Source organism: Bombina bombina, chromosome 3, assembly GCF_027579735.1.
Source record: "Bombina bombina isolate aBomBom1 chromosome 3, aBomBom1.pri, whole genome shotgun sequence".
Taxonomy (NCBI): domain Eukaryota; kingdom Metazoa; phylum Chordata; class Amphibia; order Anura; family Bombinatoridae; genus Bombina; species Bombina bombina.
Window position 1 is genome coordinate 41267648 of NC_069501.1, and position 15023 is coordinate 41282670.

The 15023-nt window shown below is 40.3% G+C and overlaps 1 protein-coding gene across 1 annotated transcript in view; it reads left to right on the plus strand.

Moving 5' to 3' along the window:
* Positions 1-15023, plus strand: part of STXBP5L (syntaxin binding protein 5L) — a 1275950-nt gene that overhangs the window by 303565 nt on the left and 957362 nt on the right. Inside the window, exon 4 of the mRNA XM_053705139.1 lies at positions 12027-12127. Within this exon, the coding sequence (XP_053561114.1) occupies positions 12027-12127 (101 nt within the window). The remainder of the gene's footprint in view (positions 1-12026; positions 12128-15023) is intronic.

A 15023-nucleotide genomic window follows, 5' to 3' on the forward strand; every position in this document is an offset into this window, starting at 1 on the left:
CTTCGTTTAAGGATCCTTTAGATAGGAAAATTGAATCCTTTCTAAGAAAAGCTTATCTGTGTTCAGGTAATCTTCTTAGACCTGCTATATCATTGGCTGATGTTGCTGCAGCTTCAACTTTTTGGTTGGAAACTTTAGCGCAACAAGTAACAGATCATGATTCTCATAATATTATTATTCTTCTTCAACATGCTAATAATTTTATCTGTGATGCCATTTTTGATATTATCAGAGTTGATGTCAGGTTTATGTCTCTAGCTATTTTAGCTAGAAGAGCTTTATGGCTTAAAACTTGGAATGCTGATATGGCTTCTAAATCAACTCTACTTTCCATTTCTTTCCAGGGTAACAAATTATTTGGTTCTCAGTTGGATTCTATTATCTCAACTGTTACTGGTGGGAAAGGAACTTTTTTATCACAGGATAAAAAATCTAAGGGTAAGAACAGGGCTAATAATCGTTTTCGTTCCTTTCGTTTCAACAAAGAACAAAAGCCTGATCCTTCATCCTCAGGAGCAGTTTCAGTTTGGAAACCATCTCCAGTCTGGAATAAATCCAAGCCTTCTAGAAAGGCAAAGCCAGCTTCTAAGTCCACATGAAGGTGCGGCCCTCATTCCAGCTCAGCTGGTAGGGGGCAGGTTACGTTTTTTCAAAGAAATTTGGATCAATTCTGTTCACAATCTTTGGATTCAGAACATTGTTTCAGAAGGGTACAGAATTGGTTTCAAGATGAGACCTCCTGCAAAGAGATTTTTTCTTTCCCGTGTCCCAGTAAATCCAGTGAAAGCTCAAGCATTTCTGAATTGTGTTTCAGATCTAGAGTTGGCTGGAGTAATTATGCCAGTTCCAGTTCTGGAACAGGGGATGGGGTTTTATTCAAATCTCTTCATTGTACCAAAGAAGGAGAATTCCTTCAGACCAGTTCTGGATCTAAAAATATTGAATCGTTATGTAAGGATACCAACGTTCAAAATGGTAACTGTAAGGACTATCTTGCCTTTTGTTCAGCAAGGGCATTATATGTCCACAATAGATTTACAGGATGCATATCTGCATATTCCGATTCATCCAGATCATTATCAGTTCCTGAGATTCTCTTTTCTGGACAAGCATTACCAGTTTGTGGCTCTGCCGTTTGGCCTAGATACAGCTCCAAGAATTTTTACAAAGGTTCTCGGTGCCCTTCTGTCTGTAATCAGAGAACAGGGTATTGTGGTATTTCCTTATTTGGACGATATCTTGGTACTTGCTCAGTCTTTACATTTAGCAGAATCTCATACGAATCGACTTGTGTTGTTTCTTCAAGATCATGGTTGGAGGATCAATTCACCAAAAAGTTCATTGACTCCTCAGACAAGGTTAACCTTTCTGGGTTTCCAGATAGATTCAGTGTCCATGACTCTGTCTTTGACAGACAAGAGACGTCTAAAATTGATCTCAGCTTGTCCAAACCTTCAGTCACAATCATTCCCTTCGGTAGCCTTATGCATGGAAATTCTAGGTCTTATGACTGCTGCATCGGACGCGATCCCCTTTGCTCGTTTTCACATGCGACCTCTTCAGCTCTGTATGCTGAATCAATGGTGCAAGGATTACACAAAGATATCTCAATTAATATCTTTAAAACCGATTGTACGGCACTCTCTAACGTGGTGGACAGATCACCATCGTTTAATTCAGGGGGCTTCTTTTGTGCTTCCGACCTGGACTGTAATTTCAACAGATGCACGTCTCACAGGTTGGGGAGCTGTGTGGGGATCTCTGACGGCACAAGGAGTTTGGGAATCTCAGGAGGTGAGATTACCGATCAATATTTTGGAACTCCGTGCAATTTTCAGAGCTCTTCAGTTTTGGCCTCTTCTGAAGAGAGAATCATTTATTTGTTTTCAGACAGACAATGTCACAACTGTGGCATACATCAATCATCAAGGAGGGACTCACAGTCCTCTGGCTATGAAAGAAGTATCTCGAATTTTGGTTTGGGCGGAATCCAGCTCCTGTCTAATCTCTGCGGTTCATATCCCAGGTATAGACAATTGGGAAGCGGATTATCTCAGTCGCCAAACGTTGCATCCGGGCGAATGGTCTCTTCACCCAGAGGTATTTCTTCAGATTGTTCAAATGTGGGAGCTTCCAGAAATAGATCTGATGGCGTCTCATCTAAACAAGAAACTTCCCAGGTATCTGTCCAGATCCCGGGATCCTCAGGCGGAAGCAGTGGATGCATTATCACTTCCTTGGAAGTATCATCCTGCCCATATCTTTCCGCCTCTAGTTCTTCTTCCAAGAGTAATCTCCAAGATTCTGAAGGAATGCTCGTTTGTTCTGTTGGTAGCTCCGGCATGGCCTCACAGGTTTTGGTATGCGGATCTTGTCCGGATGGCCTCTTGCCATCCGTGGACTCTTCCGCTAAGACCAGACCTTCTGTCGCAAGGTCCTTTTTTCCATCAGGATCTCAATTCCTTAAATTTAAAGGTATGGAGATTGAACGCTTGATTCTTGGTCAAAGAGGTTTCTCTGACTCTGTGATTAATACTATGTTACAGGCTCGTAAATCTGTACCTAGAGAGATATATTATAGAGTCTGGAAGACTTATATTTCTTGGTGTCTTTCTCATCATTTTTCTTGGCATTCTTTTAGAATTCCGAGAATTTTACAGTTTCTTCAGGATGGTTTAGATAAAGGTTTATCCGCAAGTTCTTTGAAAGGACAAATCTCTGCTCTTTCTGTTCTTTTTCACAGAAAGATTGCTAATCTTCCTGATATTCATTGTTTTGTACAAGCTTTGCTTCGTATAAAACCTGTCATTAAGTCAATTTCTCCTCCTTGGAGTTTGAATTTGGTTCTGGGGGCTCTTTAAGCTCCTCCGTTTGAACCTATGCATTCATTGGACATTAAATTACTTTCTTGGAAAGTTTTGTTCCTTTTGGCGATCTCTTCTGCCAGAAGAGTCTCTGAATTATCTGCTATTTCTTGTGAGTCTCCTTTTCTGATTTTTCATCAGGATAAGGCGGTGTTGCGAACTTCTTTTGAATTTTTACCTAAAGTTGTGAATTCCAACAACATTAGTAGAGAAATTGTGGTTCCTTCATTATGTCCTAATCCTAAGAATTCTAAGGAGAAATCGTTGCATTCTTTGGATGTTGTTAGAGCTTTGAAATATTATGTTGAAGCTACTAAGTCTTTCCGAAAGACTTCTAGTCTATTTGTTATCTTTTCCGGTTCTAGAAAAGGCCAGAAAGCTTCTGCCATTTCTTTGGCATCTTGGTTGAAATCTTTAATTCATCATGCCTATGTTGAGTCGGGTAAAACTCCGCCTCAAAGGATTACAGCTCATTCTACTAGGTCAGTTTCTACTTCCTGGGCGTTTAGGAATGAAGCTTCGATTGATCAGATTTGCAAAGCAGCAACTTGGTCCTCTTTGCATACTTTTACTAAATTCTACCATTTTGATGTATTTTCTTCCTCTGAAGCAGTTTTTTGTAGAAAAGTACTTCAGGCAGCGGTTTCAGTTTGAATCTTCTGTTTATGTTTTTCATTAAACTTATTTTGGGTGTGGATTATTTTCAGCAGGAATTGGCTGTCTTTATTTTATCCCTCCCTCTCTAGTGACTCTTGTGTGGAAAGATCCACATCTTGGGTAATCATTATCCCATACGTCACTAGCTCATGGACTCTTGCTAATTACATGAAAGAAAACATAATTTATGTAAGAACTTACCTGATAAATTCATTTCTTTCATATTAGCAAGAGTCCATGAGGCCCGCCCTTTTTTGTGGTGGTTATGATTTTTTTGTATAAAGCACAATTATTCCAATTCCTTATTTTATATGCTTTCGCACTTTTTTCTTATCACCCCACTTCTTGGCTATTCGTTAAACTGAATTGTGGGTGTGATGAGGGGTGTATTTGTAGGCATTTTGAGGTTTGGGAAACTTTGCCCCTCCTGGTAGGAATGTATATCCCATACATCACTAGCTCATGGACTCTTGCTAATATGAAAGAAATGAATTTATCAGGTAAGTTCTTACATAAATTATGTTTTCTTAAATAGGACGTTTTTTCTCTGAGGGAGATAAGTCTTTATTTGGGGCCTAGTTTCCACATGGCTAGTCAGATACTCCTAGGAGTATTTTCTTAAGGCCCCTCGGACATCCAGTACATGGTGGGAGGGGCCTATTTTAGCGCTCTAACTGCGCCATTTTAATACAGACTGAGACATCCAGTTTCCCTAGAAGAGCCCTCTGGCACCTGAGAACCATTTCAAAGGGGTTATTTCTGCACAAAATCGTATTTAAGGGCAGGTAGGAGCCTCAGCAGAGCTGTGGCATGGTGCTCAATTGATTTTTAACGTTTTTTAACGTTTTTCAATCCGGTTTGGGGCCTAAGGGGTTAATCATCCATTTGCAAGTGGGTGCAATGCTGCTTTAGTCCCTTATTCACACTGTAAAAATTTCAAAGATTTTACTGTATTTTTTCACTGTTTTGCAGTTTAAGTGCTAGTTTTTTTCTCTTAAAGGCACAGTAACGTTTTTGTTTAATGCTGTTTCACCTTTATTAAAGTGTTTTCCAAGCTTGCTTGTTTCATTACTAGTCTGTTAAACATGTCTGACATAGAGGAAACTCCTTGTTCAATATGTTTGGAAGCCATTGTGGAACCCCCTCTTAGAATGTGTACCAAATGTACTGAAATTTCTGTAAACTATAAAGACCATATTATGGCGCTTAAAGTTTTATCTCCAGGGGATTCTCTGACTGAAAAGAGGGAGATTATGCCATCTAACTCTCCCCATGTGTCAGAACCTATAACTCCCGCTCAAGTGACGCCAAGTACATCTAGCGCGTCTAATTCTTTTACCTTACAGGACATGGCGATAGTTATGAATGCTACCCTCACAGATTTATATTTTCCAAACTGCCAGGGCTACAAGGAAAGCGAGACAGCTCTGGGGCTAGAATTAATACAGAGCATTCTGACGCTTTATTGCCTGTGTCCGATATACCCTCACAATGCTGAGAAGCCGAGGCAGGTGAACTTCTATCTGTGGGGGACATTTCAGACTCAGGGAAGGTGTTACTTCAGTCTGATTCTAAGATGACAGCTTTTAAATTTAAGCTTGAACACCTCCGCTTATTGCTTAAGGAGGTTTTAGCGACTCTGGATGACTGTGACCCCATTGTGGTTCCAGAGAAATTGTGTAAAATGGACAAATACTTTGCAGTACCTGTTTACAGCAATGTTTTTCCAGTTCCTAAGAGGTTTTCAGAAATTATTACTAAGGAATGGGATAGACCAGGTGTGCCGTTCTCTCACCCTCCTGCTTTTAAAAGATGTTTCCCATAGATGCCATCATACAGGACTCGTGGCAGACGGTTCCTAAGGTGGAGGGAGCAGTCTCCACCCTAGCTAAGCATACAACTATCCCCGTCGAGGACAGTTGTGCTTTCCTAGATCCTATGGATAAAAAAATGGAGGGTCTCCTTAAGAAAATTTTTATCCATCAAGGTTTTATTCTCCAGCCTCTTGCATGCATTTCCCCAGTTACTGCTGCAGCGGCTTTTTGGTTTGAGTCTCTTGAGGAGGCTCTACAGGTGGAGACCCCGTTAGACGATATTCTAGACAGGATTAAAGCTCTTAAGTTAGCTAACTCCTTTATTTCTGACGCCATTTTTCATTTAGCCAAGCTAACGGCTAAGAATTCAGGTTTTGCCATTTTGGCGCATAGGGCGCTATGGCTTAAGTCCTGGTCAGCAGACGTTACATCTAAGCTTCTTAACATCCCCTTCAAGGGACAGACCCTATTCGGGCCCGGTCTGAAGGAGATCATTTCTGATATTACTGGAGGAAAAGGTCACGCCCTTCCTCAGGATAGGTCCAATAAGTTAAGGACCAAACAGAATAATTTTCGTTCTTTTCGAAACTTCAAGAGTGGCACAGCTTCAGTTTCTTCTAATGCAAAACAAGAGGGAAATTTCGCCCAGCCCAAACCAGTCTGGAGACCTAACCAGGCTTGGAACAAGGGGAAGCAGGCCAAGAAACCTGCGGCTGCCTCTAAGACAGCATGAAGGAGTAGCCCCCGATCCGGGACCGGATCTAGTGGGGAGCAGACTCTCTCTCTTCGCCCAGGCTTGGGCAAGAGACGTCCAGGATCCCTGGGCATTAGAGATTGTTTCCCAGGGATATCTACTGGACTTCAAAGCTTCATCTCCAAAGGGGAGATTTCATCTCTCACAATTATCTGTAAACCAGATAAAGAGAGAGGCATTCTTACGTTGTGTTCAAGACCTGCTGTTTATGGGAGTGATCCACCCAGTTCCAAGGGAGGAACAGGGGCAGGGCTTCTATTCAAATCTGTTTATAGTTCCCAAAACAGAGGGAACTTTCAGACCAATCTTGGATCTCAAGATCCTAAACAAATTTCTCAAGGTCCCCTCCTTCAAGATGGAGACTATCCGAACCATCCTCCCTATGATCCAGGAGGGTCAATATATGACTACCGTGGACTTATCTGCTTATCTCCACATTCCGATTCACAGAGATCAGCATCAGTTCCTCAGGTTCGCCTTCTTAGACAGGCATTACCAGTTTGTGGCTCTTCCCTTCGGGTTAGCCACGGCACCAAGAATCTTTACGAAGGTTCTAGGGTCCCTACTGGCGGTTCTAAGGCCACGGGGCATAGCGGTGGCTCCTTACCTAGACGACATTCTGATACAGGCGTAAACTTTTCAAATCGCCAAGTCCCATACGGACATTGTTCTGGCCTTTCTGAGATCTCACGAGTGGAAGGTGAACGAAGAAAAGAGTTCTCTCTCCCCTCTCACAAGAGTTTTCTTCCTAGGAACACTGATAGATTCAGTAGAAATGAAAATTTTTCTGACAGAGGTCAGGTTATCAAAACTTCTAACTTCCTGCCGTGCTCTTCATTCCACTTCTCGGCTGTCAGTGGCTCAGTGTATGGAAGTAATCGGCCTAATGGTAGCGGCAATGGACATAGTTCTGGTTGCCCGCCTATATCTCAGACCACTGCAACTTTGCATGCTCAATCAGTGGAATGGGGATTACTCAGATTTGTCCCCTCTGCTAAATCTGGATCAAGAGACCAGGGATTCTCTTCTCTGGTGGTTCTCTTGGGTCCATCTGTCCAGAGGAATGAGTTTCCGCAAAGCCAGAGTGGACTATAGTCACGATAGATGCCAGCCTTCTGGAACTCCATGAAGGCTCAGGGTTCGTGGACTCAGGAGGAAGACCTCCTTCTGATAAACATTCTGGAACTGAGAGCGATATTCAATGCTCTTCAGGCTTGGCCTCAACTAGCTGCGGTCAGGTTCATCAGATTTCAGTCGGACAATATCACGACTGTAGCCTATATCAACCATCAGGGGGGACAAGAAGCCCCCTGGCAATGTTGGAGGTTTCAAAGATAATTCTATGGGCAGAGGTTCACTCTTGCCATTTCTCAGCTATCCATATCCCAGGAGTAGAGAACTGGGAGGCGGATTTTCTAAGTCGGCAGACTTTTCATCCAGGGGAGTGGGAGCTCCATCCGGAGGTATTTGCCCAGCTGATTCAACTATGGGGCAAACCAGAAGTGGCTCTGATGGCGTCTCGTCAGAACGCCAAGCTTCCCTGTTACGGGTCCAGGTCAAGTGATCTCCAGGCAGCGCTGATAGATGCTCTAGCAGTGACCTGGTCCTTCAGCCTGGCTTATGTGTTCCCACCATTTCCTCTTCTCCCTCTTCTCCCTCATCTGATTGCCAAGATCAAGCAGGAGAGAGCTTCGTGATTTTAATAGCACCTGCGTGGCCACGCAGGACTTGGTATGCAGATCTGGTGGACATGTCATCCCTTCCACCATGGACTCTGCCGCTGAGGCAGGACCTTCTACTCCAAGGTCCATTCATACATCCAAATCTAAATTCTCTGTGGCTGACTGCTTGGAGATTGAACGCTTGATTTTATCAAAACGTGGTTTCTCTGAGTCGGTCATTGATACCTTAATTCAGGCTAGAAAGCCTGTCACCAGGAAAATCTATACTAAGATATGGTGTAAATATCTTCATTGGTGTGAATCCAAGGGTTACTCATGGAGTAAAGTCAGGATTCCTAGGATATTATCCTTTCTCCAAGAAGGAATGGAGAAGAGATTCCTTAAAGGGACAGATTTCTGCTTGGTCTATTCTTCTGCACAAGCGTCTGGCAGATGTTCCAGACGTTCAGGCGTTTTGTCAGGCTTTAGTTAGAATCAAGCCTGTGTTTAAACCTGTTGCTCCGCCATGGAGTTTAAATTTAGTTCTTAAAGTTCTTCAAGGGGTTCCGTTTGAACCTCTGCATTCCATAGATATCAAGCTTTTATCTTGGAAAGTTCTGTTTTTGGTAGCTATCTCTTCGGCTCGAAGAGTTTCAGAGTTATCTTACAGTGTGATTCCCCTTATCTGATATTCCATACAGATAAGGTAGTGTTGCGTACCAAACCTGGATTTCTTCCTAAGGTGGTATCTAATTAGAATATCAATCAGGAGATTGTAGTTCCGTCACTGTGTCCTAATCCTTCTTCAAAGAAGGAACATCTATTACACAATCTTGACGTGGTTCGTGCTTTAAAGTTTTTTTTTTTGTTTACAAGCTACTAAGGATTTTCGGCAAACATCTGCATTGTTTGTTGTCTACTCTGGACAGAGGAGAGGCCAAAAGTCTTCGGCATCTTCTCTTTCTTTTTGGCTGAGAAGCATAATCCGTTTAGCTTATGAGACTGCTGGCCAGCAGCCTCCTGAAAGAATTACAGCTCATTCCACTAGAGCGGTAGCTTCCACATGGGCTTTTAAAAATGAGGCCTCTGTTGAACAGATTTGTAAGGCGGCGACTTGATCTTCGCTTCATAATTTTTCTAAGTTCTACAAATTTGATACTTTTGCTTCCACGGAGGCTATTTTTGGGAGAAAGGACTTGCAGGCAGTGGTGCCTTCCGTTTAAGTTCCTGCCTTGTCCCTCCCTTCATCCGTGTCCTAAAGCTTTGGTATTGGTATCCCACAAGTAATGGTTGAACCCGTGGACTGGATACACCTTACAAGAGAAAACAAAATTTATGCTTACCTGATAAATTTCTTTCTCTTGTGGTGTATCCAGTCCACGGCCCGCCCTGTCACTTTAAGGCAAGTGTTTTTTATTTTTAAACTACAGTCACCACTGCACCCTATAGTTTCTCCTTTTTCTTGTTTGTCTTTGGTCGAATGACTGGGGGTGGCAGTTAGGGGAGGAGCTATATAGACAGCTCTGCTGTGGGTGTCCTCTTGCAACTTCCTGTTGGGAAGGAGACTATCCCACAAGTAATGGATGAACCCGTGGACTGGATGAACCACAAGAGAGAAATTTATCAGGTAAGCATAAATTTTGTTTTCTTTGCCATTCTAATGCTCGGTTTTGAGCTTCAGCAAGTCGTCTTCAGCAAGTCTAGATGCCTAAATGCATTGAGTTGCTGCCATGTGATTGGCTGATTTGTGTTACCAAGTAATTGAAGATGTGTACCTAATAAAGTGGCCGGTGAGTGTATATACATATATAGAGATAGGTATTGCCGGAGGGGGTCTTCATTCTGTGGCTTAAATATGCACAGCTCACACACTTAATAGGAACGTCACCACAAAAACACGACTTGCTAGTACCTCAGACCTGAAAGAATTAAGCACATTTACTCCAAGGCTAAAGCTACCTGCTAGAGGGGTTGTGGGTCTTCTGGCACAATGAAACACATATGGTGGCAATGCCACTTACTATCTCCCTTCTGGGAGGATATCAAGTCTTTCCTCAAAAGACTAATGGGAAACACATTTACATTATCCCAACCACTGCACTCCTCAATTATAAACAGTGCAAATAGTGTAAGATTAAATAGAAGCTGTTGCAATTTAGTCTTAACATCGCAAAATTGCACTACAAGAATGGATACTCTATACTTCTGAGCTCTTCTCTGTGGAGAAATACTCATACTATAGAAATGGAAGCTTGACCTTCTTCCAGGAGGTCCAATTTTATTGGGAACTAAGAAAAGCAGGGTGAGTAGCACTCTTAATAAGTCAATAAAAGATACAGGTGCATCCTAGAAAAGTGAATATCTAACAACGTAAAAAGGAGAGTAGAAACCTAAAATACAGGTAACTAAAAGTCTAGGCAAAAGTTAGCACAACTGTATGAAATAAATAAGAGACTAGGGCGAATTCTTGAAATACAAATAGATTTAATAAAGTTACACTAAATAAGTGCATACATCCAAACATACAAACACATACATACAGGGATATAAGATGCATAAAAATGTTAGGTTGGCCGTGCAGGGGACTGGTGCACCAGTATACACAAAGTATACACAAATTGGCAAATGTTCATCACTTTGCATGTATAGGTAATATATAATTGTAATCCAAAGTATAGTGCGTGTCCTTAAAGTTGCACGGACCAAGTGGATACAGTCTTACCCCTTCGTGTCTAAATGTACATAGTAGCGTGAGGACATCAGGAGTCAAGGGGAGCTTACCCTCGCCGCGTCTTTTTCACAGGCTTGAGTTTTATCCTTCTATCTGGTACCGCATTGTAGCCGGGCTCCGCTTTGTTTCTGTTTGTCTGGGGCTGCTTCTCACTTCATATGGGTTTCAATAGGTAAACATTGCCACCTCTCTTCCTGACTATGGTGCATTCTGGGGGCATTTTATTGGGAACTCTTGATCCATACTCCACCAGCGACAGGGCACATACTTTTATGGTTTCCTCCAACACTATGCACTTACCCAACTGGACCTTTTTTAATGTTTGTTGTGCAACTTTTTTGTCTCGTGTAACAGTTAACCAGAGCTCTGAAGTTAAATTAGATTGAACCCAAGTGAACGTGTTTACTTTCAACTCATAACACCCATCCTATTAACGACGAGTAAAAAAAAGCCATAAAATATCCCTCATCGCTTGTGCGCAAAAGTTGAGGCGCCACTTGTAATCTATCTTAAATTAATTTCTTCAGGTTAGTGAGTTCGAGTTCCACCCTTTGCTTTAATGCAGCTGGCATCGGGATTTATTGCACTTCTTTGATCTGTTTTGTCCATTGCTGTTTCTCCTTTTTTTCTCTCTACTTTGCCATGTGGGTCTGTGGTATAGGAGGTGATAGAAGGGAAGATCAAAGCTCTAGTGTGTGGAGTTGGTTTGTCTTTTCCTGGTGGCTAGGGAATGGATATCCTACATGTTATTATCTTGTGATTATATTTTGAAGTTAACTTTTAAGCTAGGGTGACCAGATCTGAGGAGAAAAAAGGGACACTTCATTGACAACACGCAAACATACAAAATGAAAAGGATGGGTGTAGCATTTTGAACCATTTATTTTAAATTAAATAATTAATGAAAATAATAGCTTGCACTATTATCAATGTTATTACCAACTTCACATGCAACATTGAAAACATACAGATAACAATATATACCAAGCATAATCAACTGTAATTCCTACCAGACATAACTGATGATTTTTTAAATTGAAGAAGTCTCCATCTATGGGCTAGATTACGAGTGGAGCGCAGATTTGCACTCCCGCTACTGCTTTACCTGCACTCAATTTAGTTTTTACCATTGCGCGCCCAGTAGCGCACTTATTACAGGTCGCAAGTTAAGTTTTGTGCTTTAGCAGTTGCATCCTCGCACAGAAAAAATACTATATACATACACATACACACACACACATATATACACATACACACTCACTTTTTTAACCATCCACTTCTAATACTAGATTATGCTTAATTATTTGCGCAAGGCCGAGTGCAAAATTACGCACTTTATGAGGAATTACATTTTGAGTTTATAAAGTATCTTATGTTTTGAAGTCAGTCATGAGAAAAGTATAACAAATTAGGCCCTATCTACTGATTATTGTGTAAAATACTATATTTGACCATCAAAAAAACATGCAAAAAGACAGAAGTTTGGGCCTCTAGCAGATAATTTCATGTAAAATTGTTCACATGCTTTTCATATCCTACTTACAGGGTGCCTTGGTTAGTGCATGTGCTGATGGGACACTTCACTTGTGGAATCTAAGACAGAAGCGACCAGCTGTTCTGCATTCTCTTAAATTTAATAAAGAACGGTAAGAAAGTACCTGATTTGTTAAATAACACGTTATAATGTAGCAAACACAAGTGTTAATAACTAGAAAGGGATTACACAATATAAATAACTCAGGTATTTTTTTAAAGTTATATGGCTCATTATGAAAAATGTCTGTGGTAAACATTTTAGCAGGTACTATGGCTGCGCAACCAGAAATTTAGTGATATAGAAAAATGTGACTTATGTATTCTGTAACTGTTGAACCTCGTATCTTATGAAATGTTTGAAGAGTGAAACATGTACCGAGACAATATTCAATTGTTTGTGTAAGCTTTTTAGAGTGTTTAAAAATTAAAAATATATCTTGCTCTCACAATCAGAGGGTCATAAGAGAAAGAGAACAAGAGTTTAATGAGGAAAATGTATATTAAATACTATAAATAAATTACTTAAGCCGTGGTAAATATATTGTGAAATGGTGGATTAATTGAAACTATCAGGGTTTTTTTTTTTTTTTTTTTTTTTTTAATAGTTTTTTATTGAAGTCATAAACAAATATAACAATAATGAAACGTCCAACAATAATAACAAAGGAGAATAGTACAATACTAATACCATGATCTTGCCAGATAAACAATACTAGATATTCTCACATTATATAGGTTCGAGGATATAAAAAGTAATATTCTATGGTGAGTGGTAAAAGAATGGAGAAGCTATAGCTGGTTAGTATTATGAAGGAGCATGGAGGTTTACTAGGCAATAAATCTAAACAGAAGGGGCATATAAATCCCGTTTATTAAAGGTATTAGTAAAAATTTTGGACTATCCAGATTGAGACCTCAGTTTTTATTTTTTTATATGGCATGTAGACTAGAAGTGACCCAACCTTGTGATGGATAAATACACCATAAGTTATTGGTTTAGAAAATATAAACAAGGAGGGGTTGGTTTTATGGGGGTAGAGGGAGGGGGGAAATAGAGTATATTCTCCACATTATCGTGAAAAGCGTTTGTAGCATAATATAAACTAGTAAAGTAAGATAAACATGGATTGGCTTGTGTTTGGCCACTTATGGGCCAATTTAGCGGGGAGGGGGATAAGGGGACGCAGCGGGCAAGAGCCGCTCAAAGTGGAGTGGGGAGGGGAATGGGGGGGCGGAGCCAAGTAGGGCACGAGAGCAGGTATGGAAAGCCTTATTGGATGGATATAAGGGTGGACTTCACAGGGAGGGCTTGTTATTTACATGACTACTGGGATGGGCATAGCTCCATCAAAGCGGAGTAATTATCTAAATATAGAGTTATGCCCATATAAAGAGAAAGTTATGACAAATGTGTAGAATATGCAACCAGAGCAAAACCAGAGCTCAATTATGGGAGGTGAGGGGCCTCCCTAATCACTCTATAGTATTATGTGGAGAGGGGGACTGTAAATTATATGTAGGTCTCTTATCAACTTTAGGAGGTGCGGGCTATGTCAAACAAATATTGTCCAGTATCTAAAAGTAAAACAGCATGAGGGGGAAGCTATCCACTTAGAGAGGTATCTAACGGAGAATTTAGAATGTAAGTATAATCTCTAAAACAGAAACGTAAGCCTCACACTGAACAATAACAACTAGAAACTAGGTAATTTAATCTAAGAGATATCACCTGGCGGCAGAGAGAGCACTGCTTTTATTAGGGTGTAATCAAGCCTTACTCTGATGTCTGCTAATTAGTTTTTTAACAAAGATTTGGAGCTCTTATAAAAAAAAATATGGGTCAAGACAATCTAAAAATGAGTATAGTAGCAACAGTCTTCTCTATACCCAAAGTATATAGTTAAAGAACAATCCTAAAATGTGGAGTATATGTTATGCAGTGGGTGGGATGCAGTGTAGGACATTCATGGGCTATCTGAAAGCTCTCAGTCTGATAAGGTCCAGAATACAGCATTAATAGACAGCGAACATATTATGATAATAAAGTATAAACAACACTCCAGAAGGTTAACTATTATAAAATACAGTCTATAGAGAAGAAACTCAGGTGTGGGGAGCAAACTACAACCAAAAAACTGTGCCCGTGTGAAGGAGATACTATAAATATACATGTAGCATAAATGGAAATGGAAATAGCTGCTATCATCTAACTAACTCTAATTTCCAAAATATTGTAAATTAAAAATATAAAATTACATCTATGTCGCCGAGTCAAGCAGTGAGTGGCATGCAATACAGGACATTCATAGGCTATCTGGAAACCCTCAGGCCACCAGCATTCGGAATACAAAATTAATCAGCAGTGAAAATATCACACCAGTATATGTCTCACACTTTAGCTAATCAAAAAGTATAAACGGCAGTTTACAGAGAATGGACTAAAAGTTAGCCTTATGGATTGTAAATCTTTTATAATAGGTAAAGGAAGCAGACTGTAGCTGAATAACTGTGTCTACGTGTAGCACAAAATATAGACCTATATGTAGTATAAATGAAATGCAAGTAGCTGCTATCATCTAAATAACTCAAGTCTCCAGAATATTATAAGTTAAAAATAGGAAAATGCATACATGTCACCGAGCTATGTAGTAAGTAGTATGCAGTACAGAATATTCATAGGCTATCTTAAAACTCTCAAACTGATAAGATTCAATGTATAGTGTAAATCAGGAGTGGACATACAATCATAATTAGGGATATCCTACACCCTAGGTATTCAAAGAGTACAAACAGTAGATTATAGAGAGTAAACTAGTGTAGGACAAAGGTTAGCCTCATGGATTATAACTCTCTTAACAAATATAAGGGAATGATCTGTACCTAAATAGCAGCGTCCCTTTGGAGAGCATAATATAAATATACTGTACATAAAGTATAGATGGAGATGTAAGAAGTAGTTATCTTCTAAATGACTCTAATCTTTAAGATAATGTAAGCGATAAAAAA